Source organism: Talpa occidentalis, unplaced genomic scaffold (genome assembly GCF_014898055.3).
Source record: "Talpa occidentalis isolate TD23 unplaced genomic scaffold, MPIMG_talOcc4v2.1 talOcc4.14, whole genome shotgun sequence".
Lineage (NCBI taxonomy): Eukaryota > Metazoa > Chordata > Mammalia > Eulipotyphla > Talpidae > Talpa > Talpa occidentalis.
In genome coordinates this window covers 90,244,600-90,268,775 of record NW_023601433.1, presented here as the reverse complement: position 1 = coordinate 90,268,775, position 24,176 = coordinate 90,244,600, and the positions used below count along the sequence as shown (strand labels likewise).

General features: G+C 67.8%; 1 protein-coding gene across 1 annotated transcript in view; it reads right to left on the bottom strand.

Moving 5' to 3' along the window:
• Nucleotides 1–600: 600 nt before the first annotated feature.
• Nucleotides 601–24,176, bottom strand: part of ADGRD1 (adhesion G protein-coupled receptor D1) — a 37,002-nt gene continuing 13,426 nt past the window's right edge. The window contains exons 7-25 of the mRNA XM_037509874.2: nucleotides 23,291–23,355; nucleotides 22,660–22,815; nucleotides 19,946–20,005; nucleotides 17,948–18,065; nucleotides 17,274–17,387; nucleotides 17,045–17,120; nucleotides 15,859–16,000; nucleotides 13,505–13,578; nucleotides 10,651–10,774; nucleotides 7,642–7,745; nucleotides 6,775–6,886; nucleotides 6,244–6,397; nucleotides 5,663–5,729; nucleotides 5,146–5,212; nucleotides 4,381–4,472; nucleotides 3,682–3,808; nucleotides 2,801–2,842; nucleotides 2,293–2,385; nucleotides 601–2,079 (exon numbers count right to left, since the gene is read on the bottom strand). Of these exons, the coding sequence (XP_037365771.1) occupies nucleotides 1,984–2,079; nucleotides 2,293–2,385; nucleotides 2,801–2,842; nucleotides 3,682–3,808; nucleotides 4,381–4,472; nucleotides 5,146–5,212; nucleotides 5,663–5,729; nucleotides 6,244–6,397; nucleotides 6,775–6,886; nucleotides 7,642–7,745; nucleotides 10,651–10,774; nucleotides 13,505–13,578; nucleotides 15,859–16,000; nucleotides 17,045–17,120; nucleotides 17,274–17,387; nucleotides 17,948–18,065; nucleotides 19,946–20,005; nucleotides 22,660–22,815; nucleotides 23,291–23,355 (1,883 nt within the window). The 3' untranslated portion in view covers nucleotides 601–1,983. The remainder of the gene's footprint in view (nucleotides 2,080–2,292; nucleotides 2,386–2,800; nucleotides 2,843–3,681; nucleotides 3,809–4,380; nucleotides 4,473–5,145; nucleotides 5,213–5,662; nucleotides 5,730–6,243; nucleotides 6,398–6,774; nucleotides 6,887–7,641; nucleotides 7,746–10,650; nucleotides 10,775–13,504; nucleotides 13,579–15,858; nucleotides 16,001–17,044; nucleotides 17,121–17,273; nucleotides 17,388–17,947; nucleotides 18,066–19,945; nucleotides 20,006–22,659; nucleotides 22,816–23,290; nucleotides 23,356–24,176) is intronic.

The following is a 24,176-nucleotide window of genomic DNA, read 5'->3' as shown; positions in this document are numbered from 1 at the left end:
AGCCCCGGGTCAGGCTGGCGCTGAGGTTGCTGCTGACACGCTTCCTGGCGAGGCGTGGCAGGAGCAACAATGTCCCCTGGGGTGACACCTGCCGGCCCCCCTTCCGGCTGGCAGGTTGGCAAAGTGTTTCGGTCGGGGGATCGCAGGTGCAGGAACCCCTCTTGGCTTCGCGGCCTGGAAAACAGCGTAAGGATCGGCAGGGCAGAGGGGCGGAGGTGCGGCGGACACTCGCCACCGGTCACTGCAGAGGCCAGTGTGGGCACCTGCGCTGTCCCCATCACAGGGGCCGCGGAAGCCTGGCCCGCGGGTCAGACACCCTGCGCGGCGGGGTGTCTCGGGGGTGACAGGGCGTGAAGGCCGAGGCACGGTTCCCCCGAAGCAGCCACGGGACGCGGGCCAGCTGGGTTGGTGCTGAGCCCCCCACCAGTGCGAGCACCCCTGGTCAACCTGCCGCTCCCCGCCTTCCCGGGCGGCGCTCGCCGGCCAGGGCTGGCCCACAGCAGGCCTGAGTCAGGGTCTCAGGAGCCCCCTGGGGGATTTCACCCCTGGCGCTTCCCGACCCGCCGCGGTCGGGGGAAAACCACGCCCGAGTTGAAGGACATCAGGATTTTATTCCACAAACGTCACGGCGTGTCTCTCTGCGCGGCCAGCCCTCAGCTCCGCTGCGCTCTGAACTATCGCGAACACGCAGAGCCCCCCAGTTTCTCATCTTTGGCCAAATATGTGCAGATAATAAGCACCGCGGAAGCCAGCGCAGGGAACCTATAGAGCCCCCACCCCCGCTCCCCTGCGCCGGCTGAGGCTGAGCAGAGTGATCTTGGGGCGCAGACAGTGGCCTCGGGGTGCAGAGTGGACTTGGAGTGCCGGGTGCTCCCTCGGGGCGGGCGAGGCGCTGGCCGGGGCGGAGCGGGGCTGGTCACGGGGGTGAGGCCCGGGCTCTGGCTCCAGACAGCGACCCTGTGCGCGTGGCTGCCCTGCCTCCTGTGCTGGGGGCACGGGGGGCCGGGGGCCATAGGGAGGCGCTCTGGGGGGGAGGTGGTGCTGGCACAAGGACTGCCAGCCGTGGCCCCGTGGCCCGGGGCTCCCCAGCTGACTTCTCAGAACCAGCGTCGGGTCTGGCCTTGGCACCTGCACAGCTCCCGACATCACCACGCGCCCCAGGCCCAGCGACGCCGGTCCACACCAGGGGCAGACGCCCGGACGCAGCCCCCGCGGACCTGTGACGTGGCCGAGGGCTGAGGACCACTGGATGACGCCCTCTTGGGAGACACGGCTGCCACGCCCCTGCCGCCCCACAGGCCTGAGGGTCTCGCGCTCTGCTCACGGCGACAGGAAGCCAGCTCAGGCCACAAGGCCCTCCTCGGGGCCCCTGGACACGGGGACTGGCGCAGGCAGGCGGGCAGCTCACAGCCGTGCGACACCACGGGGTGGGGTGCTGGAGGAGGGGTTTCTCGGGGAGGGGCTGGGGGCGCCCTGGCAGTCAAGAGCTGGCCGAGCCGCGGCCACATGGGCCCTTCACATTGGTGGGGACAGGGGAGCAGCCAGAGGCCCCAGCCAAGAGCCAGGGCAGCAGCCAGGGGCCAGCTCAGGCCAGCAACCAGCGGCAAGGTCCAGACCTGGCTTCCGGGAGCCCGCGGGGGGCATACTGCAGGCTGAGAGCATCTCCCACCCCCCACGGGCCAGCAGGCCCCTCTGGAGGCGCAGCAGCTGGATGCTGGTGCCCAGGGGGCAGGTCTGGTGTCCCCTGCAGGGAGGGGCACTGGGCCCGGGACCAGCAGGCATCCGGGGCGCCGCAGGGGTGGACGCGCAGCCCCAGAAGGCCAGATCAGAGGCTGCCATCCGCCCCGGCCGTGAGCTGAGCGGGGTTCCGTCCCTGGGAGTGTTGCGTCGAGGACGCCTTTGGGGCTCCATGGCTGTCCAGTCGTCACGAGGAGCGGGGCCCTGGCGGGGCGGCTGGTCAGGCGCCGTGAGCGCAGCGCAGAGTCACACGGCGGACAGGTCCACGCGGGGGGCGGAGCGGCTGCTCGGGTCCCAGGGGCTGAGCTTGGTGGAGGCGGCGCCCGGCCGGGTCCCGTGCACCTGCGCGCGAGGGACGCTGAGGCCAGAGCCGCCCTGCAGAGGCCAGCACCGCCCAGGGCTGCCGCAGGAGCAGTGCTCTGGACTCGAGCACAGGCGCGGGGCTGGCAGGTGTGGGGCAGCCGGTGACAGCCCGGGCGGGCGGGCACAGGCCAGAGAGCAGGCTCAGCACGGCTCAGCAGGAGAGAGGGGTGGGGGGGGGCAGGACCCACTCACAGTGTCGGAGCTGAAGGGCCTGGCCTGGCCACTGCGGGCGGAGCTGCTCGTGAGCGACCAGACCTTGGTTTTGTGCTTGAAGGCGGCTCTCACCTGAGGGCAGGGGCAGGCTCAGGGGACGCCAGGAGCTGGGGCCTGTGTCTGGGGCAGCGGCCGCGGGAGGGGACGGGCCGGCGCAGGGCTGGGCGGTGGCACTGGAGCAAGCGAGTCAGCCTGCCCGGGGCTGTGCCCACCCTGTGCCGGCCGCCCCCCACTCCTGCGGCCACGTGGCCCTCTCCCGCCCCACCCCAGCACTCGCTGGCCCCAGCCACCCTCCCCCTGCCTGCCCACCCGGCGCACACCCCGCTCTGCCAACAGCAGCCCCACTCCGCCCACCCCGGCCCCTCGGCCTCGGGCTCAAGAGTCTGCGCCATGTGGGGTCGGGGCGGGAGGCTGAGGAAAGGCGGAGGGACCGGCCCTCGGCACACGGCCGGGGACCCAGACGCCAGCCCGAGCGCCGCAGACGCACCTCGGAGTTCAGCAGGCAGTGGAAGAGGAAGATGAAGAGGCCCTGGAGGGGGGCGGGGACACCGCTCAGTGGCTGGCCTCGCCCAGCGCTCCCGGGGGCCGTCCAGGCCTGGGCCCTGGCGCGGGGGCGAACCGGGGACTGAGCCACGAGGCGGGCGCGCCCTGCATCCTGTGCCGGGAGGGCCGGGCGTCGGGGAGGGCGAGCTGTGGCCGGGGCGCAGGGGCCCGCAGCAGACACAGGCCTGACGGGGCGGGGGGCAGCCTGGGCCCACGCGGCGAGGACACGGCGTCTCTAACGAGCCTGGCGCCCCCGTGGGCCTCGGGGGACAGCGGCCACAGACAGAGCGAGGAGTCAGCGACCTCGGCCCCTCCGCATCAGGCCTGGGCCTGCCCCTGCCTTATGTCAGCGGGCGCAAGAGCCGGAGGGGGCCTGTCCTCTCCCCAATTTACGGAAGAGGACGCTGGCGGAGGGGAGTGCCAGGGGAGGCCCAGGACCGGGAGAGGTGAGCAGCAGCCACCGGCGAGCACCCGCGGCCAGCAGGCACGAGGCCGGGGGCTGTGCCCTCCAGGACCGGCTTAGGCCCGCCGCAGCCACGGGGCCACCAGCTCCGCCTGCCCCAGGCTTCAGGCCCGGCCTCCCGTGTCTCTGGTTTCCAGGCTGGTAGCTCTTCCCCGCCCCTTGCCCAGAACCCGAGGTGCCCCTCGCCCCCAGGCGGGCCACCCTGCCGTCCCGGCTGGAGGCCCAGGCCAGCCGTGCTGCCCAAGCCTGGTGTGTGCTCCGGACCCCACGCCATGAGCTCCAGGGGTGTAGGGGACGAAGCGAGGGCTCCTCTGCCACTGTGGGACCCCGCTCCTCCTACCCCCACTCATCGAAGCCCTTACCTGTAAGGAGTTGAGTATGGCAAACAGGTACTGGAAGACCACGGCCCGGCTGTTGATGGCGAGCACGCCGAACACCCACGAGGTGCCCAGGATGGGCAGCAGCACGGCCACGGCCTTGGCCGTCAACCTGGAAGACACGGAGCCTGGGTGTGGGCAGCGCGCACGGGCCTGAGGAGCAGAGGCCCGGCGGAGGGGCCTCACCTTCCCCGAGTCACCAGTGAGCCGGCCTGCGGGCAGTCCGAGCCGGGGCAGCGTGGCCTCCCCTGCTGCAGCGGCCCAGGGTCCGCCCCCCTCGGGACACAGCCGGAGGCGCAGGCCCAGGACCGCTGGGTGAGCCGGCAGACAGGGCAGACAGGCGCGGCGCTGGGCGAGCGGGGTGGCCGGGGCCGGGTCATCAGGGGGCCGAGGCCGGCCCCCACCCTGGGCAGCGCTGCTCATGCTGGGCTCCGCCTGAGCCTGAGGCAGCCTGTTGAGCCGAGCGGGCGACCCAGCCACCCCCGCCTCGCAGGGCAGAGGCTGGCACCCCGTGGGCCTTGACCATCCTCTCCCGCCGCACCAGCCCCGCCGAGCAGGCCGGGAAGGGAGCCCCTCCGCTCCCCCTCCGGTGGGCTTTGCGTCGCTTGCCGCGGGGAGCCCTCCGACCCGGCCAGGAACCGGTGCCGGGTCCCCCCAGGGCGGCTGCGGGGCGGCCAAGCTTACTTGAAGACACTGGGGTCCCCGTGTATCTTGTAGTTGCCGGTGCTGATCTGCGCGATCGCCCGCGTCACAGCCACAAGGATGCCGGCGTTGGCCTGGGGGAGAGATGCGTGGGGCCGTAGCGTGTCCAGCCCTGCCCGGCCAGCAGCCCCACAGAGCCGGAGGCTCCGGAGCCAGGCAGCACATCCCTGAGCACGGGCTCCAGGCCCCGAGGTCCCGCCAACCCCAGGCACGGCAGAGGCCCCTGTGACCCAGGGCACTGACTGAGGTCCTCTGAGCCTCAGTTTCCCCAGGTGACACGGACTATGACACCCGCAGGGCATCCCGGCCCCACTGGAGGGAGCGGAGCCTTGTGGGTGACAGCAGAGGCGGCAAACACACGCCCCAACTGGCGGCGACCCTGGGAGTGGGGCCCCTCAAGGCCAGAGCAGGCGGCCCCACGCGGCCCAGGGCAGGGGACAGGCCTGGACCCCAAAGCTCGGTCCCAGGCCACCCAGCATCATTCCCAGCCTCGTGCAAGGAGCCCGCCCAGCCCGAGTGTGAGGGCAGGGCCCAAGCCCTTCCGGGCGGAGACACCTGCCCACTGCGCCTACCAGTTCCCCGGGGGTCAGAGAGAAGCATGAGGACCCGCCTGCCCCTCCCCAGGCATTTTTTGGACCGAGACACCCCGGGGGACCGTCCCCAAAGGCACCACGGGACTGGTGAGGGGTCCCCAGTCTGTGAAGCCTGGAGCCCCTCCCACGCCAGCCCTGTCCCCACAGGACCTACCGCCACGACCAGCAGGGCGGGGCCCACGAAGGCCCAGATGGCTCCAGAGCCCAGCGACAGCCAGCAGCTGTGGGGGAGCGCACGGTTACTGGCCCTGCCTGGCACGCAGGCCGGCAGGCAGCCGTCGGACACGTTCCCCCGGCGGCCCCGGCTTGTCTGTCCCACGTTCCAGAAAGACTCCCAGGCCCCGGCCCAGCTCAGGGATGGCCCAGACCCGAGTTGGGCTACGTGAGAAACCAGCCAGCCCTCGGGCGCCCCTCTAGGGGGGCAGCCTGGGCCAGCAGCCTGGGCCCCAGGGACACAGCATAGAGCCCCGCCCCCCGCACACCCCATGGAGACACCAGGGCCCAGAGCAGGCGGCGCCCTGCAGGACTCCTGTGCCCCCCACCCTGCTCCAGGAGCCGTCCCCCAGGGCAGCGCTGATGGCCCGGCCCTTGAGTCCCACCGTCGCCCCCCGAGCCAGGAGGCGGCCTCCCCGCCAAGCCCCCCGCACAGCAGCACCAGGGCCCCCACTCACTTGTTACTGGTCCCATAACTGTCCGTGGCAGACAACACAGAAATGACGCAGATGAGCAGGGGGCAGCCTGCAGAAAGCGAGACGGGGCGCCCGGCCAGTCACTCCCGGCCGGTCACTGGCCCCTCTGATAGCGCACAGTGGGCTCGCCCGCCTCTGCCCCAGCACTGCGGCTGCACACACGTGACCACACGCTCCCTGACGGGGGCGGGCATGGCCGCCGAGCGGTCTGCTCGACCCAGGGCTCTCCGAGAGGGAGGTGCCGTGTCCCCCCACTGCCCCCCCATGGAGGTCAGCACAGGCGGTGAGGACAGCTGGGCGTGGACAGCAGCCCCCAGCCGCCTCTACCCAGCGTGCTGGGGAGGACACGCTGGGCCCCCAGCCATCGGGAGGACAGGCACAAGAAGCCACGGCAGCCACTAGTGTCCCTCACAATGGACAAAACAGTCAGGAATGCGGGGGGACGCGGGGCCTGTGGTCGGCCTCATGGTTCTTCTCAGCTGGCCTCTCGGGCGCAGAAACACAATATGAGGGCGTGAGGGTGACGTCACCTCCCCTCCCCCCGCCCGCCCCCGCCCGCCTACCCCACCCGATGCCGTAGTAGCAGAGGTGCTTGCTGTCCTCGGCGCCGAAGACCTGGACCACCATGCTGTACAGGTGCAGCCCCTCGGCCAGCATCCAGGCGAAGGCGCTCAGGAAGAAGAAGTGCAGCAGCACGGCCAGCACGCGGCACGGCACCTGGGCACACACAGGCTCTTGGGGTGCGGCGGCTGGACCCGCCTGCCCCCCGCTCCGGGCTTCCAGGCACTGCCTCTCACTCCTCGGGAGGGCCGGAGCCGCGGCCCAGCCCTCAGGGTGCTGGGGCCCTAGCTGGCGGCCTGCCCTGTGTCTGGGGCCCGGCCCAGTGGCTTGGGGCTTGGCCGCGCTGCCCCTGGACACTCCTACTCTGCACTCCCCAGCGGTGGGGCTGGGGCAGCCACCTTCCGGTCCCCCTGGGGGCCGCCGCCTGCGTCTCTGGGCCAGCTCTGAATTCCCAGCTGATAAAACAAGCGGGAGAAAGTGCACCCAGAGCCCCTGTTGGCTGGCGGGGTGGGGGTGGGGGTGCTCCTACTTACGGTGCCGGCGTCGAAATGGAAGCTGATGAGCAGCAGGACCTGGGCCACCAGCACGGCCAGGGACAGGTTGGCATGGATGTGGTAGCGCTGGTTCCGGATGGTGCTCACCGAGCTGTGGGCAGAAGCAGCAGCCTGTGCAAAGGCCCTGTGGCCGCTGCCTGCTGCCAGCCGCCCTGCCCGCCTCCCCGCTCACTGTGCCCTCTGCTGCCAACCGCCCAGGCTGCTCCGGCTGTTCCCCTGCAAACACTCCTCGGGCCTCCCCAGAGGGAAGGCTCAGGACGGGCACAGTGAGCAGGGAGGAGGGGCAGCTCACCCCCTGGTGACCCCTGGGGTTACCAGGCAGACAGGGGAGTGTCCCAGGGGAACAAGGCGCCCCACAGCCGCCTTGTTTTCTGTCAACAGGGCCATAGGTGGGCTAAGTGGCTGCCCCCCAGGACACAGAGGCCCTCTGAGGCCTGACCAGACAATGTGGCCTCTGCCTGGATGAGGGGGTGCTACGGGGCATGAGCCTCCCCCACCCCAGCCTTGCCCTCCCAGGGGCCCTTCGGAACCCAATGCCTGGATACCCTGGGGCAGGGGCAGCTCAGTCCTGAGGGCCAGAGAGCCCCGGGCTGCGGGCGTTCCAGCTCTTTCCAGCTTAAGTAAAGCCGCACCCCGGCCCCCTGCCTCCTTCTCCCCCCTCTCCAGCAGCCCCACGACCCCTCTGACACCCCAAATCTCAGAACGGGAAGGAGCGGGATGCGGCCATCCTTGGGGTGGACGCGCAGGGGCTCGTGGGCCAGCGGCCTCCACTCTCAGGGAAGGAGGCGGGCGGGTGGCACTAGCATCTCCACGAGGAGGCTACTGGGCAGCGGGCAGGCGACTCACGACAGCATGGCGAAGGTGGCCAGCGTGGCCGCCAGGCAGACCACGGACAGGGAGCAGCCCGCGTAGCTGATGGAGGAGAGCGCCACCTGGTGTCCGTGCACGAGCTGTGCGGGGAGCGGCACGTCAGTGCTGCGGCCTGTGGGGGCCCATCCTGTCCCAAATGGGGTGGTATCCCCTGTCCCGCTGCCCACGGTGGTCTCTGCTGCCCCAGGGGAGGGCCGGTCCTGGGGGTCAGCCCTGGAGCCTGCACACTTCAGTGCCCCAGTGCTCCTCCAATGCAGTAGGCACGGCAGCTCACCCTGCGCCCTCGCCTGCCGCCTTGGGTCCTGTTGGTGCTGTTGGTCCTCTGCTCCCACGTGCCCACATCCCTGGCTCTCTCCCCAAGTCCACAGCCCCTGCCCGACTCTCCACCTCCCGTCCCCCACTGCGTCCCGAGCCCATCTGCACTCGCTCAGCAAGACCTGGCCCCCATGCCCTGCACCCCACACCCGGGGGGCCCCATGCCATGCAGCGCCTCCTGGCCCACAATCCGGCCCCAGTGGCTGCCCAGCTGCACCCTCAGCCACCCCACTGCAGGTGCAGATGGGAGAGCAAGGCCCGCCAAGAGCCAGAGGGAGCAGCAACCGCGTGCCCTTATCTGGGCTCAGGCAGAGCCCCACGGCCTGCGGGGCGCTCAGGCAGGCACCACGGGGGTGGGGGGGCATGACAGGCCTGCAGGGGCAGGGGGAGAGGCTGCGGGTCAGCCATCCCCATCACTGAATCACAGCAGGAGGCTGCTGTCTTGGGAACTAGAGGCAGAGAGGGCACGAGAGCACACAGCCAGGCACGCCCAGCGTGAGCCCACCCACAGCCCGCCTTGACACGCTCGCGGCCCTGACACGCTCACAGCCCGGCCCTGCTCTGACACGCTCATGGCCCTGACACGCTCAGCTCACCCGCTGCCCACTCTGCTCTCTGCCTTGGACGCGCCGCCTGCCCGCCCCATCTCTGCAAGGGCCCCTGGTCCTGTCCTCAGGCTGCTGGGAGCCAGGAAGGGGGGCAGGTGTGGGCCTGCACCCCAGGGCTCAGCGAGGTGTCAGGGGCAGGGGTGAGGTGGAGAGGGAGCCGCCTGTCCAGGGCCCGTCCCTGAGGCCGCGGCCAGGGCTGGAGCCTGCACTGAGGAAGGCATTGAGGACAGGGCCCACCCCTTCCACCATGGAGCTCCTGGGGGAGCAGGAGAGCACCCCACACCTGCCCCCCTCACTCTGCCCCCAGGACCAGAGAGGCCACGGGAAGAGGTGGCCCCACCCTAGTGCTCCCCTCCCCCGCTCCCCAGGTGGGCAGGGAGACAGGTCACCTGCTCTGCCTGTGAGAGGAGGGGTGGCCGGAGGGGTGCGGCTGGGAGCGCTTCCCACTCAGACCCCAGCGGCGCAGCCCCCGCCCGCTCCAGGCTCAGGTGGCAACTCCAGCCGGACCCAGGTGCCCTCAGGCTAGCGCTGACCAGGCCACCCTCAGCCAGCCGGGCTCGGACCGGGCGCTAGGCTGTTGCCGGGAGCTCAGTGCCGGGCCGGGAGGCCAGCTCGTGGGGCTCGGTGCTGAGGCACAGGCTGCAGTGTGCCGGGGGGGACCCTGAGTGACAGCCACGGGAGGTGGGGGGAGCCTGGTTCCCGACAGCGGGTGGGCGCAGAGGGGGTGGAGACACCCCAGGCACAGCCTGGCACAGAGGGGTGTCGTCACCACTTCCCGGCAGTCCGGTCTTGACCCCAGCCCGTCCGCTGGGGGGGCTGTGAAGGCAGGGCCCGCACCGTGCCAGCCTCGGAGGGCGGCCCCAGCCGTGCCCTCAGCTAGATTTAGAAGTGTCCAGAACAGCCCGAGTTTGCTCCGGGACGTAGAGGCCTGTGAGTCAGAGACCATGAACTCGGCGCCCCAGAGCCAGCTGGCGCGAGCCCAGCGCAAGCGGGGCCTGTCCTGGGGGAGGCGTCCCCTGAGTTAGTCCCTCTCAGCGGCGTGTCACCCCCTCCTGGGAGAACAAGAAACAATTCCGTCTTCCCCTTGGCGGGGAGGCAGCAGGGAGTGGTGGGGCCTGGGGAGAAGCAGCCGTTCCACAGCCCAGGACCCCAAATCGCCCGAAGGCTCCCAGGGTGCAGCCTCCCTCGAGCCTCCACCCATCCTCCCCGCAGGTCCTGGGGTTCAGTTTCCCTTCCCATTAGCCTTGCTGGGCGGGTGGCTACTAAGGTCGCTCCGGGAGAGCCAGGGAGTCACCTGGCCCTCCCTGGTCCTGGTGGGCAGCCCAGCTGCTCCGCCCCGGCGGGACCCGAGCCCGCCACCCCTCTGGTCCCGAAGCTGGTGCCTCCTCCTCCTGCCGTGGACACCTGACCAGCAGCCCCCGGCCAGCCAGACACGCAGGGGGCCGCCTCCCCACTGCCGTCCCCCCTGCACTAGCTCCGCCTCCCCGGGCCTGGGGGCAGAGGAGGTGGTTCTCACCCAGGCTCAGGGGCTCAATGCTGGGAGGGCCCCGCCCCTGGGTTCTTCTCCCACGAACAAGACTTGCCTTAAGCCAGAGAAAGGACTCTCTCCCCCAGGGCGAGGGCGGACCAGGAAGCCCAGCCAGAGAGTAAATTAAATGCTCTGAAGCAGAGACACCCAAGCAGAGGCCTCGCAGCAGCCAACCTGAGCCTCAGGGCAGGTGTCCACTGCTGGAGAGAGGACACTGGGGCTGCTGGAATGCCTCCCTCCTTCCCCCCACCCCTGCCAGCTCTGGGGGCTCCAAAACAGCTGCTGCATCCCAGCCCGGCCCCGCCCCGCAGTGCCAGGCCACAGTCCCCACAGACACAGGCCTGTGACCCGGAACAGCGCGTCGGCACCCCACGCCGCAGTCAAGGGCCACACTCAGCTGAGCTGGACACAGCCAGCGCCGAGGCAGGGAGGCAGGGGTGCCGCCCTGTGTGCACAGGTCCCCGGGGCCAGCTGGGGATGCTGCAGCCTGGGGGTGGGGGCACCTGGGCCTGGGTGGGCCGGGCTGGCTCCTACCTTCAGCGGGACCACCTGCATGAGGATGGCGAAGTTGGTGAGGTGGGTGCAGCGGCAAGTGGAGTAGCTGAGGTTTCCCTCTGTTGGAGCACAGCCCTCGTTGGACCAGATCCCCCCTGCAGAGCTGAGCACAGGGGGCACGGTCAGCGGGTGCAGGTGGGGCCAGGGGGCGCGGCCTGGCCTTCTGGAGCAGGCGCTGCCGGGGGGAGGCCGGGGTGGGGGGTGCCGCGCAGCAGCACCCACCTCCTGGGACCTGGGCCCTGGCTGGGCGGGTGCAGGGCAGGGAATGGGTGGGCTGACCCAGACTGCACCGGGGCCACCGTGCCCGGGCAGGGCACCACACAAGTGACGCGGGCAAGAAAGCGCCACAGGCAGGAGGAAGCCACTGGGTGCCCATCCAGGCCGGGGAGTGTGGGCCGGAGCCGCTGCCCCAGGAACATGAGGTGGAGGCGGCCGTGATGGGAGCGCGAGGGGCGTGTGTGGGGCGCCCTGCATGTGGGGATGTGGGCGCCTTGGAGCAGGAGGCTGCTGTGCCCCAACGAGCTGCCTGCAGGACAAGCCTTCGCAGAGCAGCCCGGAGCAGGGGTCCAGCGTGAGTGGCTGGTCCAGGTGGTGAGGACTCGGCAGCTCCCTTCCGCGCGTTCCTCCATGTTCCAGCTCCAAGGCGATGCCTAAGAGCTTTCCCGCGTGCTCAGTGGAGGAAAATGTCTCGCGGCCCTCGGGGGAGGTGCTTGCAAAGTGAGGAAGGTCCGGGCCTGCCGAGCCCTCGCGCGGCCTTGCAGGGGGCTGCCCCCAGGGCTGGCGACAGACCGGGCCTCCCCTTCTGGCCAGCGTCCCGTGAAGGAGGGGGACACTGGCGGCATTTTGTTTTCGCCCTGAGGAGGAGGCAGCCCCGCAACCAGGGAGGACGCAGGCCGAGGGCGTGGGGTGGGGTGGGAACCCTGGCCAGCCTGGGCACTGGGTGCCTGCCGTGGGCTCCGGAAGGCCACGTGGGGTGACTCGGGGTATCAGCCTGGAGGCGGAGATGGGTGACGAGGCAGCAGGGAGGTGGGCGCTGGGCAGAGCCCGGAGAGCACAGCCTGGGCCTGGCACCGTCAGAGAACAAGCCCGCCAAGAGCAGGACCAACGGGACTGAGGTGGCTCCTGCCCTCCCCCTCGGGCCTGGTGTCCGGACCCTGAGCCTCCGCAAACACTGCCCCGGGGCTGCAGCAGCGCCCGCCAGCCCTGTGTGTCGGGCCCGGCCCCTCCAGGGTGACAGCGACAGTGTCAGGGGTGGCCGGGCTGCTCCTGAGCAGACACCCATGTGCGAAACCCGACAGCGGGACAGCTTGAGGTGCGAGGCAGAAACGGGGGGCGGGAGAGCCTGGGTGCCACCTCGCACTCCCCGAAGCAAACGTGTCATGTCGCTGCCGTCGGATCTTCGTCCAGCAACCAGCGACTCAGCAGGAACATCTCTCAAAACCAAGGACTCGCAGACAAAACTGAACTTGGCGCGGGCGGACACACCCCAGCCCAGGGGAGGGTCCGCGCACGGAAGGGAAGCGCTGGCCAGGGGAGGGGCGGAGGGCTGCGCGGCTGTCTGGCTTTCCGCGGCTCTGGGGGAGAGCATGCCGGGCCGGGCCCTGCGCTTCTGGCATCTGCAGGGTGACACGTGGGACGTGGGATGAGACGGCGCCGGGGCGGGGGCTGCGGAGCTCAGAGCGGAGCAGGGGAGCCCCTGAGCAGACGGGGGGAATTCAAGACCCACGCGGCCGCCACGGTACAGGCAAAGGCGGTTTTATCTGCGAGTCGGAGGAGGAGGATGGAGCGGAGGCCGCGCCCCGAGGCCTGAATGAAGCAGGAGCGAGCAGGAGCCACGGGAGGGCTGGAGGCGGCTGCAATGGCGGGTTTTAACCCACCACGTCGGCGCCGGCGCTATTCGGACACGCCGAGCACGGGAGAGAGCAGACCAGTGAGACTGGGAAAAAACTCTCAGGAAAGTAAAATCAAGGAAACCCAGAGGTTTCTTTGCAAAAAAAATCAGTGCAACTGGGGGACTCCGGGGCCGGGGAGGCAGCCGGCCAGGCCCGCGCCGCAGACACGATTTGAACAAATTCTTTAAAAATGCACCCACGGCTCAGACCCCGAGGACACGGCTTCTGTCTGCTCCGGGCTGGGGCCGGGGCCGGGCGGGGCGGGCGGGGCGGGCCCCCGCAGGAGAGGCCCCCGCGGGACAGCGGCAGCTGGCCGAGGCGAGCTCCAGCCCAGGCCCTCGCCAAGGCGCCATGAGCGGGACTCAAAGCCAGGGAAGTACAAGGAGAGGAACGACAGACCAGCCTCCGTGGACACAGACACGCCGGCCCTCAGGGGCCTGGACGTCAAATTCAACAGGCAAAACTGGAAAGGACGAAGAGATGGCGCATCGCGGCGAGGGGGCTGGCCCGGGAAGGCGGAGCTGGCAGGACACTGGCTCTGCCGGGCCCCCGAACAGGAGGCAGCGAGGGGTCCAACCCCGGGGAGCAGACCAGCACACGGCGCGCCCAGGGGTCCCTGCTCAGCCACGCAGACTGGCGAGTGACTGGCGGGCACGGGCGCCGCGGGCGCTGACGGACGGGCGGACCAAGGGCCCCGGTGCGGGCCCCGACATGCCGGCCTTCCTGCGCAGGCCACAGGCCACGGCCGCCGTGCCGACTGCCCAGCTCCACCAGCTCCAGAGCAGGGCCGCTGCCGGGATCCTGCCTGGCCCCAGCCCTTCCCGGCATCTAAGGGTGACGCCTCCAAACGGGGTCCCAGAGCACCCTGGCCCCAGCTGGGCCCAAGCACTGGGGCCCGCAGGCGCCCCCCCCAACCTGCGTCCCCCACCTGCCCGCTGTACCTCAGGTCCAGGAAGGCGCAGTACAGGAAGACGCGGTGGCCCTGGGCGGCAGCCTCGCTGTGCTGCCGGCGCGTCTGAAAGGAAGGGACGGTGAGGGCGTGAGGGGCAGAAAAGCCGGCCCGGGATAGAGGGGCGCCCATGGCCAGGGGAGGCGGCCAACCCAGCCGTGGAAAGGCCCCGCCAGCCGGAGGCCAGAGATGCTGCCAGCACCCCAGACACCCAGCCCTGCAGCACCGTGAGCCCGGACTCACGGCCTCAGCCCGTGGGGAACACCGTCCTGCTGCCAGGAGCCCCCAGAGGTGGCCGTCTGCCCTCCCAGCCCGCTCCAGGCCAGGCCTGCCCCAGCCTCTGCACCCGCCCCGGCCTCCACAGACCCGCCCCGCCCGCCGCGGCCTCTGCCGAGCGCCTTTTCCAGCAGGATTCTAACCATACGCGGGTTCCCACCCCGCTCTGGCCCACAGTTCTCATGGAATGGCCCCTGCATGGGCGCCCCAGCCCGGCCCTCCAGGAGAGGGGCGTCTCTAGTAAAGAAGGAGGGGACACCCCCGTCAGGGAAGAGGCTGGAAGCCAGCAGCCGGCCGCCCCGCCTCACCGCCAGAGCTTGCGCCCGAGGGCTGTGGCCCACCCTGGCAGGCACAGAGTGCGTGGAGCGGGCTGCACCCCGGGATCAGGGGTGCGGGAGAGGAGATGGTTCACGTCGACACGGCAGAGCCAAACAAGCTGGTCCCGCCAGGACACGTGGGCTCGGAGGCTGCAGCGTGGGCCGCACCCGCTCCCTCCAGGTGCTGACGCCCCTCTGGAGAGAGCCTGGCTGACCGCCACGGGGTGACTCGGGGCCCAGGTCATCAGGAGGGATGCTCCAGCGGATGAGGGACGCCTCAGCCGAGCAGAGTCCTCTGGAGCGCCCGGGACAGTCCCCGCCAGGCCTGCCCCGGCTCCTCACAGCCCGAGCCGAGTCCGGGTCAGGACTGGACGTGCCCCGCTGCCCAACGGGCGATTGGCCACAGGCCCGGCAGAGGGGCCCGGCCCCGGGAGGGCTCTCCCTGGTACAAGGGGAGGGGGCCAGTGCCACTCCCACTCCAGGTTACTCAGTGCCCCGAAGGCCTCTGGACGGGCCGGGGCCAGCGCCGTCCCTGCAGGCCCCCCAGGCCCGTGTCTCTCTGCCAGGCTGGGTGCCCACGCCTGGGCCTCACACCCTTGCCTCCCACTGCTGGAATAAGATGCTGCAGCCTCTGCGCCAGGCTGCCCCCCACCACGATAGGGGGTGCCCCTGAGCCCCCACCCCTCGGTGAGAGCCTCCACGAGAGACAGTTCCCATGATTTTAACTCGAAGAAGCACGCCTCCAGAGCGTCCTCAGAAATGTAAAATCAACCTTCAAAAGAAAAACCCCAAAACCCAGGAGAGCGCCCGGCTGAGACAAGCGTCAATTACCAGCTGCTTTTGGAATGATAAAAACCCCTCTCCGCCTGTCCTCAAGACGAGGCTCTCTACTCAAAACTCTCTTTTTTAAAAATAACTCCAGTAACCAGCCATTAAACAGGGATTGCATTTTAATCCACCCTTTCTTTTTCTCTGGTTTCCAAACTGGCACCTTCCTCCTCCACAGAGGCAGGAGGCAGAGCCGGGCCCGGGCGCCGGCTGCGGGAGGGACCCTGAGCTGGTGCAGCCAGAGGCGGCCAGGACCCGAGAGCGCAGGTCCTGCAGCCCCGCCCAGAGCCCGCTGGGGTACAGGGCCGCCCGCACACCCCCTCCTGGTTCTCGGGGCGGGGCGGAGGCACAGTCACTGGCAAACTCTGGGTGCTGGCCTGACACTTGGGGGGCTGGTGTGGCCCTCCCCCAGGGAGCAAACATGGGGACAGGCCTGCCTCACCCACGTCCTCCCAGGTGCTGCGATGACAGGCCGGGGCTGGTGCACAGCAGGTGTCCAGTGGGGCGGAGCAGGGACACCCCCCACCCTGCCCAGATGAGGCCTGCACGCGGCTGATAGCCCAGGGTGCGCAGCCTCGTCTGACCTGACAAAGGCGGACACCGGAGAAGCAGGACAGACGCCGTCATCAGAGCCAGGAGCCAAGGCCCGAGGGGGCCAGCGCGCGCTTCCCAGGACCAAGCCTCCCCTCTGAGGCCGTCCTGGAGACTGAGGCTGGTGCCTCTGCCGGGGGCCTGTGCAGGCTCCTCAGCCCGGCTGCTAACACGTGACCTGAGGCCCTGAGGCCCAGAGGCCCTGACACAGCGTCCACACCAGCCACGCCCGCCACCCCCCCACGGGGGCCACGCCCTGCCCCCCAGCCACAGGGACAAGCATGTCTCCCAGGCAGAGCCACCACAGACAGGAGGAGGTGGCGCCTGCACTCACCAGTCTGTGCCTGAGGTGGACAGTGACGAGCGGCGAGCCCGACAGGTTCTGGGACAGCACGGGTGGCGGGGACACCTCCAGGGAGATCAGGGGGCTGGCGGCAGACAGCAGGCAGCCTGGGTACCGCGCTGCCTCCGCGATCCTCGGAAAGAAGGGAAGCGTAACAGAGTGAAGCAGGCGGGAGGCACAGCCGGTGGCGGGACCGCAGCCCCCCAGCGCTCACCCCGGCTCCCGGGGGCAGGAAGGCAGAGCCCGGCCGGGTTCCGACGGAGGACCCGAGGCCCACTCTGAGATGTCTGTCTGCCCGGGCCCTGTCCCGGGACCAGACTCTGGGCCAGGCGCTATGCCTGGCCAGGCCGGCCTGGCAGCCTCTGCAGCTCTCCTGGGGCGTCACAAGGGCCTCACCTCCGAGATGCCCGCTGCGGGACATGCCCCTTCGGCTCTCACTTTGGTGCTCTCTGTCCCAGCCCTGGGCTCTGGCCCCTGCACTCCCCGGGGCCCCCTGAAAGGGGAGGGTGCATCCCTCCCTGCTCGCCCCTGGGGGGATCCAGCCCCTTTCCAGGGCCCCAAGTGAGTTGTCCCAACCCTGAGCTGGGGTGTCCCATGAGCAGGGTCCTCTGGTCACCACGTTTGGGGATCAGGACGGGCGCGTGGCCCGAACGGGCCCACCACAGCCCCCTGCACTCGCGTGGGAGCTTTCAGGAAACAGACCCCCTCCTGAGATCCCAGGACCCCACCAGGCGGCCAGAGGCTGCCAGGGTTGGCCACACCCTCCGGAGGGCCTGCCTGGAACGAGGCAAGCAAAGGAGAGCAGAGGTGGAGACAGGACGGCAGGGCGCCCCCGGCTCCTGGATCCAGCCATGCCTGAGGCCGGCCCCTCCTGCCCCTCAGTCCTGTGAGCCCGAGTGCCCTGGTCCTCCGCTCAGGCCGGCGTGGCCGACACAGCTGGCGGCCGGCAAGCGCTGTTTTCCCACCCACAGCGCGACACCGAGGCTCGGGCGGCTCCCTCGACTGCGTCTCAGCATGATGGTTACAGGCGGACTGACACGGCGCCCAAAGCAGGAGGCCCTGCGTGTCCTTCCACAGGCAGTGCCCTCCCGCTCTGACAGGGTCTGGGTGTGGGCGCCTGAGCCCTCAGCCCCGCGGCGTGCCCGGCCGTGGTGGCGGGAGGCGGGCGGGTCCTCACTTGGTGCTGGCCGGCTGGATGTTGCTCAGGTACCGGTGCAGCGTGTGGTAGAGGAGGCCCACGACGGTGGTCCAGGCTGGGGGAGAGCAGAGGGCTCCCGTCAGCCTTCCAGCGACCCGCAGGACAGGCACCGGGTCAGGCGTGCCCTTGGCCTGTGCCCCGAGGACGCTGGGGGCCCCCAGGTTGCCGGGGGTAGGGGTGCCCTGCGTGGCCCGGGCACCGCGCTCACCTTGGCTGCGGCGGAAGGCCTGGTGGGGAATCTCGATGTAGCTCTGCCCGCGGGCTGGGAAGCGGTAGTGGGAGGAGTTCAAGGTCCTGGGCCGCAGCTGGGCCACGGAGAAGTCTGAGAGCAAAGCAGGAGGAAGGCAGGGTGGGCGTCCGCGCGGAGGCAAGGCAGCCCCCCCACCCGCCTTCCCTACAGTGCAGAAGTGACACTGGCCGCCCCGGGCCACCCCCGCCCTGACCATGAGCAGGCGGACCCCGCGGGTGGCTGCCCCACAGTCCCGGAGAGCGAAGCAGCCTCGTCACACAGCCGGCACCCAGGGGGCAGCTGTCCTGGCAACAAACCCCACCAGCCGGGGCCAGGAGCTGTCCTTCCACTGGACATGCTGTCCAGACAGGGGCTGTGGCCGCTCCGGGATGGCACGGGGTCCGGCAGACCAGCCCCGCCGGCTGCCTCTAAGGCCTGGGCTTGCCCCTCGGGCCCCACAGCTCTCCGGGGGCCACTGCGTCTGGGGTCGGCCAGCCGCAGGCCTGGCACACTGAGCCGGGGTTACTGCTTCTCTCTGGGGGACTGCGCAAGGGAGCACTTCGGGGGCGCAGAGGTCTCTGAGCTCTGTGGGGGTGAGTCAGGTGCCCCAAGATGCACCCGAGGCCGCCCGCCCGCCTGCCCTGGCCGGCTACCTGCCATGGAGGAGGGGCCCGCAATGGCCACTGGGGCCGCGCTGGGGTGCAGATTGGACGAGATGTGGCCCATGACCGCATCCACCGTGTCGATCAAGCCCAGTACCACGGAGCTGTCCTGAGAACAAAGGACACGGAGGAGCGTGAGCACGGACAGGCGGACGGACAGTCCCCAGACGCACGGAAGTGCTCGCGCCAGCCTCCGCCAGAGGCCAGCCCCGCCTGCAAGAGGGGTCACGCCACCCACTTCCAGACAGAGGGGCGACCGCTGAGCTCCTGCCCTGCCAGGCTGGGCCATCGCCGTCACGGCTCCGAGGCCTCTGTGCTGAGATGAGGGCCATGGGCTCAGAGACCCATCCTGGCTCGGCTGACCCTGAGCAGAGGCCCCGCCCAGCCCCAGGATGAGGTCACCAGCCGTCCCCCTGAGGGGCGGGAGCCCTGGAGGGGCCGACACCCGACCCTGGTCCGCCAGACTCCTGGGCTCCTTTCCCCTCCTTGCTCCTCAAGGCCGACAGGGGACGCTACCCCCAACGAGCCAGGGCCCCCAGGGCACGCCCTCGTCAGACGCGTCCACCAGGGCCAGACCGCACCATCCCCGGGAGCTCAGGCCGCTCGCCCGCCTCGTACCCGCCCCATACCCGCCCCACTCCCCGCCATTCGGAAAAGCATCTGTCTGCTGCTGGGAGACCTCGGCGTTCTCACCAGGCGGGCACACGCACCGCACACACTTGTGCACACACTGCACGCACACACGCACACACGGAAACCCTAATGCTGGACACAGCACTGATGCCCACGTTAGGACAGCCCTGCGGCCCGGCTTCCGTGCCCAGTGCAGCTGGGCGCCACCGGCCTGTGCTGGGCGTGTCCGGTGATGGCCGATGCGCGCCTCCTTGACGCACACTCGGCCCGCTGAGGCTGAAGAGTCTCACGATTATTCCTGTTTTGGGGCAGAGCACGCAAAGGAGTCCATTTAGGATGGAGCGGCCAAGCCTGCCCGCGGGCAATCTCAACAAGGGGGAGAGAGGTGGGGAGCGCGACATCTCCCCCATCATCAGGCTCGGCGGAACGACCTTCCCGGGGACGGGGGCTGTGGCCTTCCGGGACAGGGGCTGAGACGCCTCCTCCCCTTGCCCGCCGGGCGGGTTCAGGCGCCGCGTGTCCAGGCGGCAGCCCAGGCCGTGGCAGGGCCAGCACCGGGCGTGGGCGGAGAAGCGGCTCCTCTGACCTGAGGGGCGGCCGCCGCCCTCGTGCCACGGAAGGACGCCCAGAGCCCTGGAGCTGACGCAGCCCCATGGCGCGGAGGGAGCGGAGGCCGGGCCGGACAGACCCGGGACGGCGTCCGCACCCCTCGCCCAAGGATCCCGGGGCACTCCGAGGTGACGTGTTTTCACTCTGCATGTTCCAGCTTCTCCACAACGTACTCACTTTTTTTTTTTTTTTTTTAATTTTCTAGAGGCATGTCTTATTTATTTATTTATTTATTTATTATTTGTTTGTTTGTTTTTTGGTTTATACATGCACTGGGTACAGTCAGAAGCGCGGGAGGGTGAGAGAATTCACCAGAGCCAGAGCGGGGAGCAGCGCAGGCAGAAGGACTGCAGTACACTGCTGAGGGGAGCAGCGGGCGGCAGGAGAGGTCTGCACGCCATGTGGGACCCTCCTCCGGTGGCCGGGGAGCAGCCGGGGATCGAACCGGCGCCGCAGAGGCCGCGGGCAGCTTCGCAACCCAGCGCTCAACCGCTGCGCCACCGGGGAGGCCCCGTACTCACTTGTTTTATCTTTTAAACAAGGACAATCAATAAAGATACGTTTAAAAAGAAATGGAAATTCTCCTATTCTTTCAAATTATTCGGAAGAGAAAGGAGAGACGCGTTTGTCACCCCAGGTTTCAGGCACTCGGCGCTTCCCCTGCAGACGCGCTGGGCTGCACGGGTGCCCCTCGGGGAAGGCACCGCGTCCCTCCAGGCCCGCCTGTGGGGAGCCGGGTTCCCTTACCTCTGACACGTCAGTCCAGCTGGGCAGCAGGAGCACCTCGCCCACGGCTCTCAGGAAGGTCTAGAGGCAGACAAGCGACACCACTCAGTGTGGACCCTTCAAAGCCCTAAGACCTCCGGCTTTCCCACCTCTGCCAAGTGCTCACGTTAACACGCCAGGCGACATTTTACCAAGCCCTTTCCTAGGCCCACTTGTCCCACGTGACAGCCCTTAAGGCCAGTGACAAGCATTTAGATGTCAGCGCGAACCCTGCTCAGCTGCAGCTGAGGCCTGAAGCTCAGGGCCTGGAAGAGGTAACAGCCCCCGGGAGACGCCTGTTAAGTGAATGACCAGATGAGCAGATCCTAGCGGCTGAACACGCCTTCCTCACCGTGGGAAGCCACGCAGACCTTAAACCGCTTGTGTCAATTGGAAATTACCTCTCTACAGAGCAAAAGTTATTTAGGGTCCAGCTCCCCCCTTAGACAGGCATGTATTCCCTAGTTCACCCCAGTCCTCAGCACTCCGTATTGCCTTACCCCTACCTGTTTCACTTATTTATAGTGTTCACGGCTTTTAATTATTTGTCTCCTGCCACAGATACCAGATTTAAACTTTTTTTTTTTTTTTAAAGATTTATTCATACAAGCACTGGGGACAGTCAGAAGCGCGGGAGGGTGAGAGGATCCACCAGAGCCAGAGCGGGGAGCAGAGCAGGCAGAAGGACCGAAGGACACTGGGAGGGGAGCAGCGGGCGGCAGGAGAGGTCTGCGCGCCATGTGGGACCCTCCTCTGGTGGCCGGGAAGCAGCCGGGGATCGAACCGGCGCCGCAGAGGCTGCGGGCAGCTTTGCAACCCAGCGCTCCACCGCTGCGCCACCGGGGAGACCCACCAGATTTAAACTTAAAGCTTAACCTAAATCTCCTGTTTCCACCAAACTGCCATCGCTAGAAAAATCACATTCTTCCTCACACTTTTAGGCACTAAATAGTCAGGGAACACACCATCAGAACGCCTCACTTTCTTGTTTATCCGATTAAGACCCTGACGCGCAAAGCCTAAAAATTAAAGGTGAACAGATCAGCCTCGGGCCTGGGACTCGCCGGCGTGGGTGTGGCGGGCAGGCTTAGGGCCCAGAGCATAGGTCAGCCCCCAAAATTCTCAGCTGGCGAAGCGCTTAAGCCTCACACGCCACAGGGCTCTGTCCCCAACGCTCAGCTCCGCCCTGCCGTGATAAAGCAGCCGCGGACGGCCGTAGGTGGACGGCAGCGCCCGCTGAAGCTGGACCAACAGGCCAGGCAAGGCCGCAGACCCGGCTGGGGCAGAGCGTGTTGAGCCGGGAGCGCATCTGTTGATTAGAAACGGGAGCCACATTTGTAATTTAAATTTCTGAGGAGGGCCTCCCCGGTGGCGCAGCGCTTGAGCGCTGGGCTGCAAACTGCCCACAGCCTCTGCGGCGCCGGTTCGATCCCCGGCTGCTCCCCGGCCCTGGAGGAGGGTCCCGCATGGCGCGCAGACCTCTCCTGCCGCCCGCTGCTCCCCTCAGCAGTGTCCTTCGGTCCTTCTGCCTGCTCTGCTCCCCGCTCTGGCTCTGGTGAATTCTCTCACCCTCCCGCGCTCCTGACTGTACCCAGTGCATGCATAAACAAAACAAACAAACAAACAAAAAAAAAAAATAAATAAAAAGCATGCCTCTATAAAAAAATAAATAAATAAATAAATAAATTTCTGAGGAGCTGTCATTTTTTATATTCAAGGAAAATAGGTGAAATTAATTTTGAAAACATATTTTACTTAGCTGGATAGATCTAAAACATGATCACGTCAACAAGCAGCACAAAAATGATCAATTCCTCATTTTGCATTCTTTCTTCGTACGGAGTCTTGGGAATCACTCACACCACCGGCTCCGCAGCCCACGCGCTCGAGAGCCAGGCGCCGTGAGCCGCCCCTGTCAGCGCCGGCGGGGCCGGGGGCCTCCTGTGCAGCTGCCGGAGCTGAGGAGCCGGGACATCGTGGGCACTGGGGAGTGGACGCCAAGGAGTTCTACTTCTCATGAGATTGATTGTGTGGGGTTGCGGGCAATTCCGCAGGTGCCGGGTCAGGCGCCCCCACCTGCCTGCAGCAGGGGCCTCACGCCGAGCCACAGGCTGGGCCTGCCCCACAGATGTCAGCTCTTCACTGGTGTTAGATTCAAGTTAGTTGTCCACTTTCAAATTTTTTTTATTTAAACACTTCAAATTTCTGTGTTAGGAAAGGAATAAATCTCCCCCTTCCCACTTTTTGATTCTCAGGTAACCCTAAAGGCTAAGATCAAGTGGCTCTGGGCTGCCAGTGCCTGCGAGTTGGCTGCAGTCTCCACTCCCCCCTGTTGTGACCCTGCCAGCCATCACCTTCTCTGGCCCCTGTGTGTGGGAGTCCTGAGGGGAGAGGCGAGCCATGAGGCAACAGGAAACCCCCTTGCTTAAAAAGAAAGCACCTCCCACCCACCCTGCCGGATTCTGGGCCCACTGAGGCAGCCCCTCAGGCCTCCACTCTCATCCTCACGTGCCCGCATGCACTCTGCTGACCGGTGCCCCCACCGGGGCTGTTCACCAGGATGTCCAGGAGAAGCCTGGAACCCACACGTTCACGTATAGTCCCTGGTTCTTCTGACTGCGAGGCCCAGCGCCCCCCGAGGGCCCTGGCGGCTGGTGGCTGAGCCCCACTCGCCGGCACGGCATCAAGGGTGTTACCTCGGTAAGGTTCGCTGCTGTCTCCTCCGACAGCGACTTGTTGGGGAGGCTGAGGGACATGTTTTGCAGGTAACTGAGCACAACTCCGGGGCTGTGGAAGCGTTTCCTCTCCTCCGTCAGGTTGGTTATGATGGGGTGGTAGGCATCGGTGGGCATCTGGAAGAAATGAGCCACGTGAGAGCCACCAAGAAAGAAGCCAGGGCGGCCCAGAGTGCAGCGAGTCCTCTGGGCCTCGGCCACAGCCCCAGAGCGGCAGCCAGCTCTGCCCGCTCGCCCGCCACAGTGGGCGAAGGTTTCACCCGCACTCCTGCCGCCGCGGGACACAGCCCTCGGTGCGTGGGGCTGGCTCCAGGCCAAGACACAGAGAGCGACCAGCCTGGGGTGTGACCCCCAGCTGGCTCAGGGCTGCACGCTCATCCCAGGAAGTGCCCCTCACTCCTGCAGCTGGAGGCCAGCACGGCAGCTGAGCGGGCCCTTGCCACCGCGGGGCGTGGGGAGTCAGCGTGGTCAGAACTCCTCCGCCTCCGTCTCCCAGGCGCCCCGGGAGGCCGGGCGGCTGTGGTGTTTCTGGGGCCGGCAGGCCGGCCAGCAGTGAGGCGGCCGCGGGAAGATGGCAGAAGCACCCACTCACCGGTGTGTCTGCCGTGGGGGTCGCGAGGATGCCTGCTGGTGTGGAAGACAGCAGGACGTGCTTCCCTGGAGACACAGAGAAGGCTCGGTTAGGGACAAAAACGCGGTCACCTTTCACCCTGAGGAAGATCTGCCTGATTCCAGACTTGACCAGCTCAGACGCGCCAAGGAAGACTCGAGAACGGTCACGTGGGAATGTGGCCGCGAAGATAACGGGCCGGTAAATCAGCTTAGAGAGCGGGTGGTGTGGATTCCCCAGGTCAATTATCTTTCCATTTATAGTCTAAACCGCTGTGGAACACTCTTCATGCAAATCATCATCGAAAGACGATTTTATACCAACTTTTGCTAATTTCAAATAAGTAATAAACCAAAAGAGCGGCTGCGGGGGCCTTGGACCGTGTAGAGAGAGGCAGTGGGTGTTCAGCCCGGACCGGTGTCCATCCCACAGGCCCAGAGAGTGATGGGGAAGTCGCCCTGAGCCCTTGAACCCTGACACTTCCAGTCATTTCTCTTTGAGACGCCGCTGAGGAACAGTGAGGACGCCCAGGCCCAGGGCCGAGCCACGACGCGTCCTCCCTCCGTGGCCGCCCAGCCACACCTCATCTCGGTGGTTCCCAGTGATGCAGGCCTATCCCGACCTTCCACTCCTCGGGAGGCCCCTGCAAGCGCTTTAGACGAGCTGAGAAAGGGCCTCTTGTCACCCCTCGTCACTGCAGGAGTCACTGTCCTTGGGTTGGGGCAGGGCTGGGTGGCTGGTGTGAGGTAGGGGTGACGCCCCTGGAGCCCCAACACTCTGTGTCCAAGCCGGGGTGACAGTCACTCCCGAGCGCCACAGTGTGACGGAGACGCCGCTTAGCTCCAGCGTGCCACAGATGAAGGGCGAC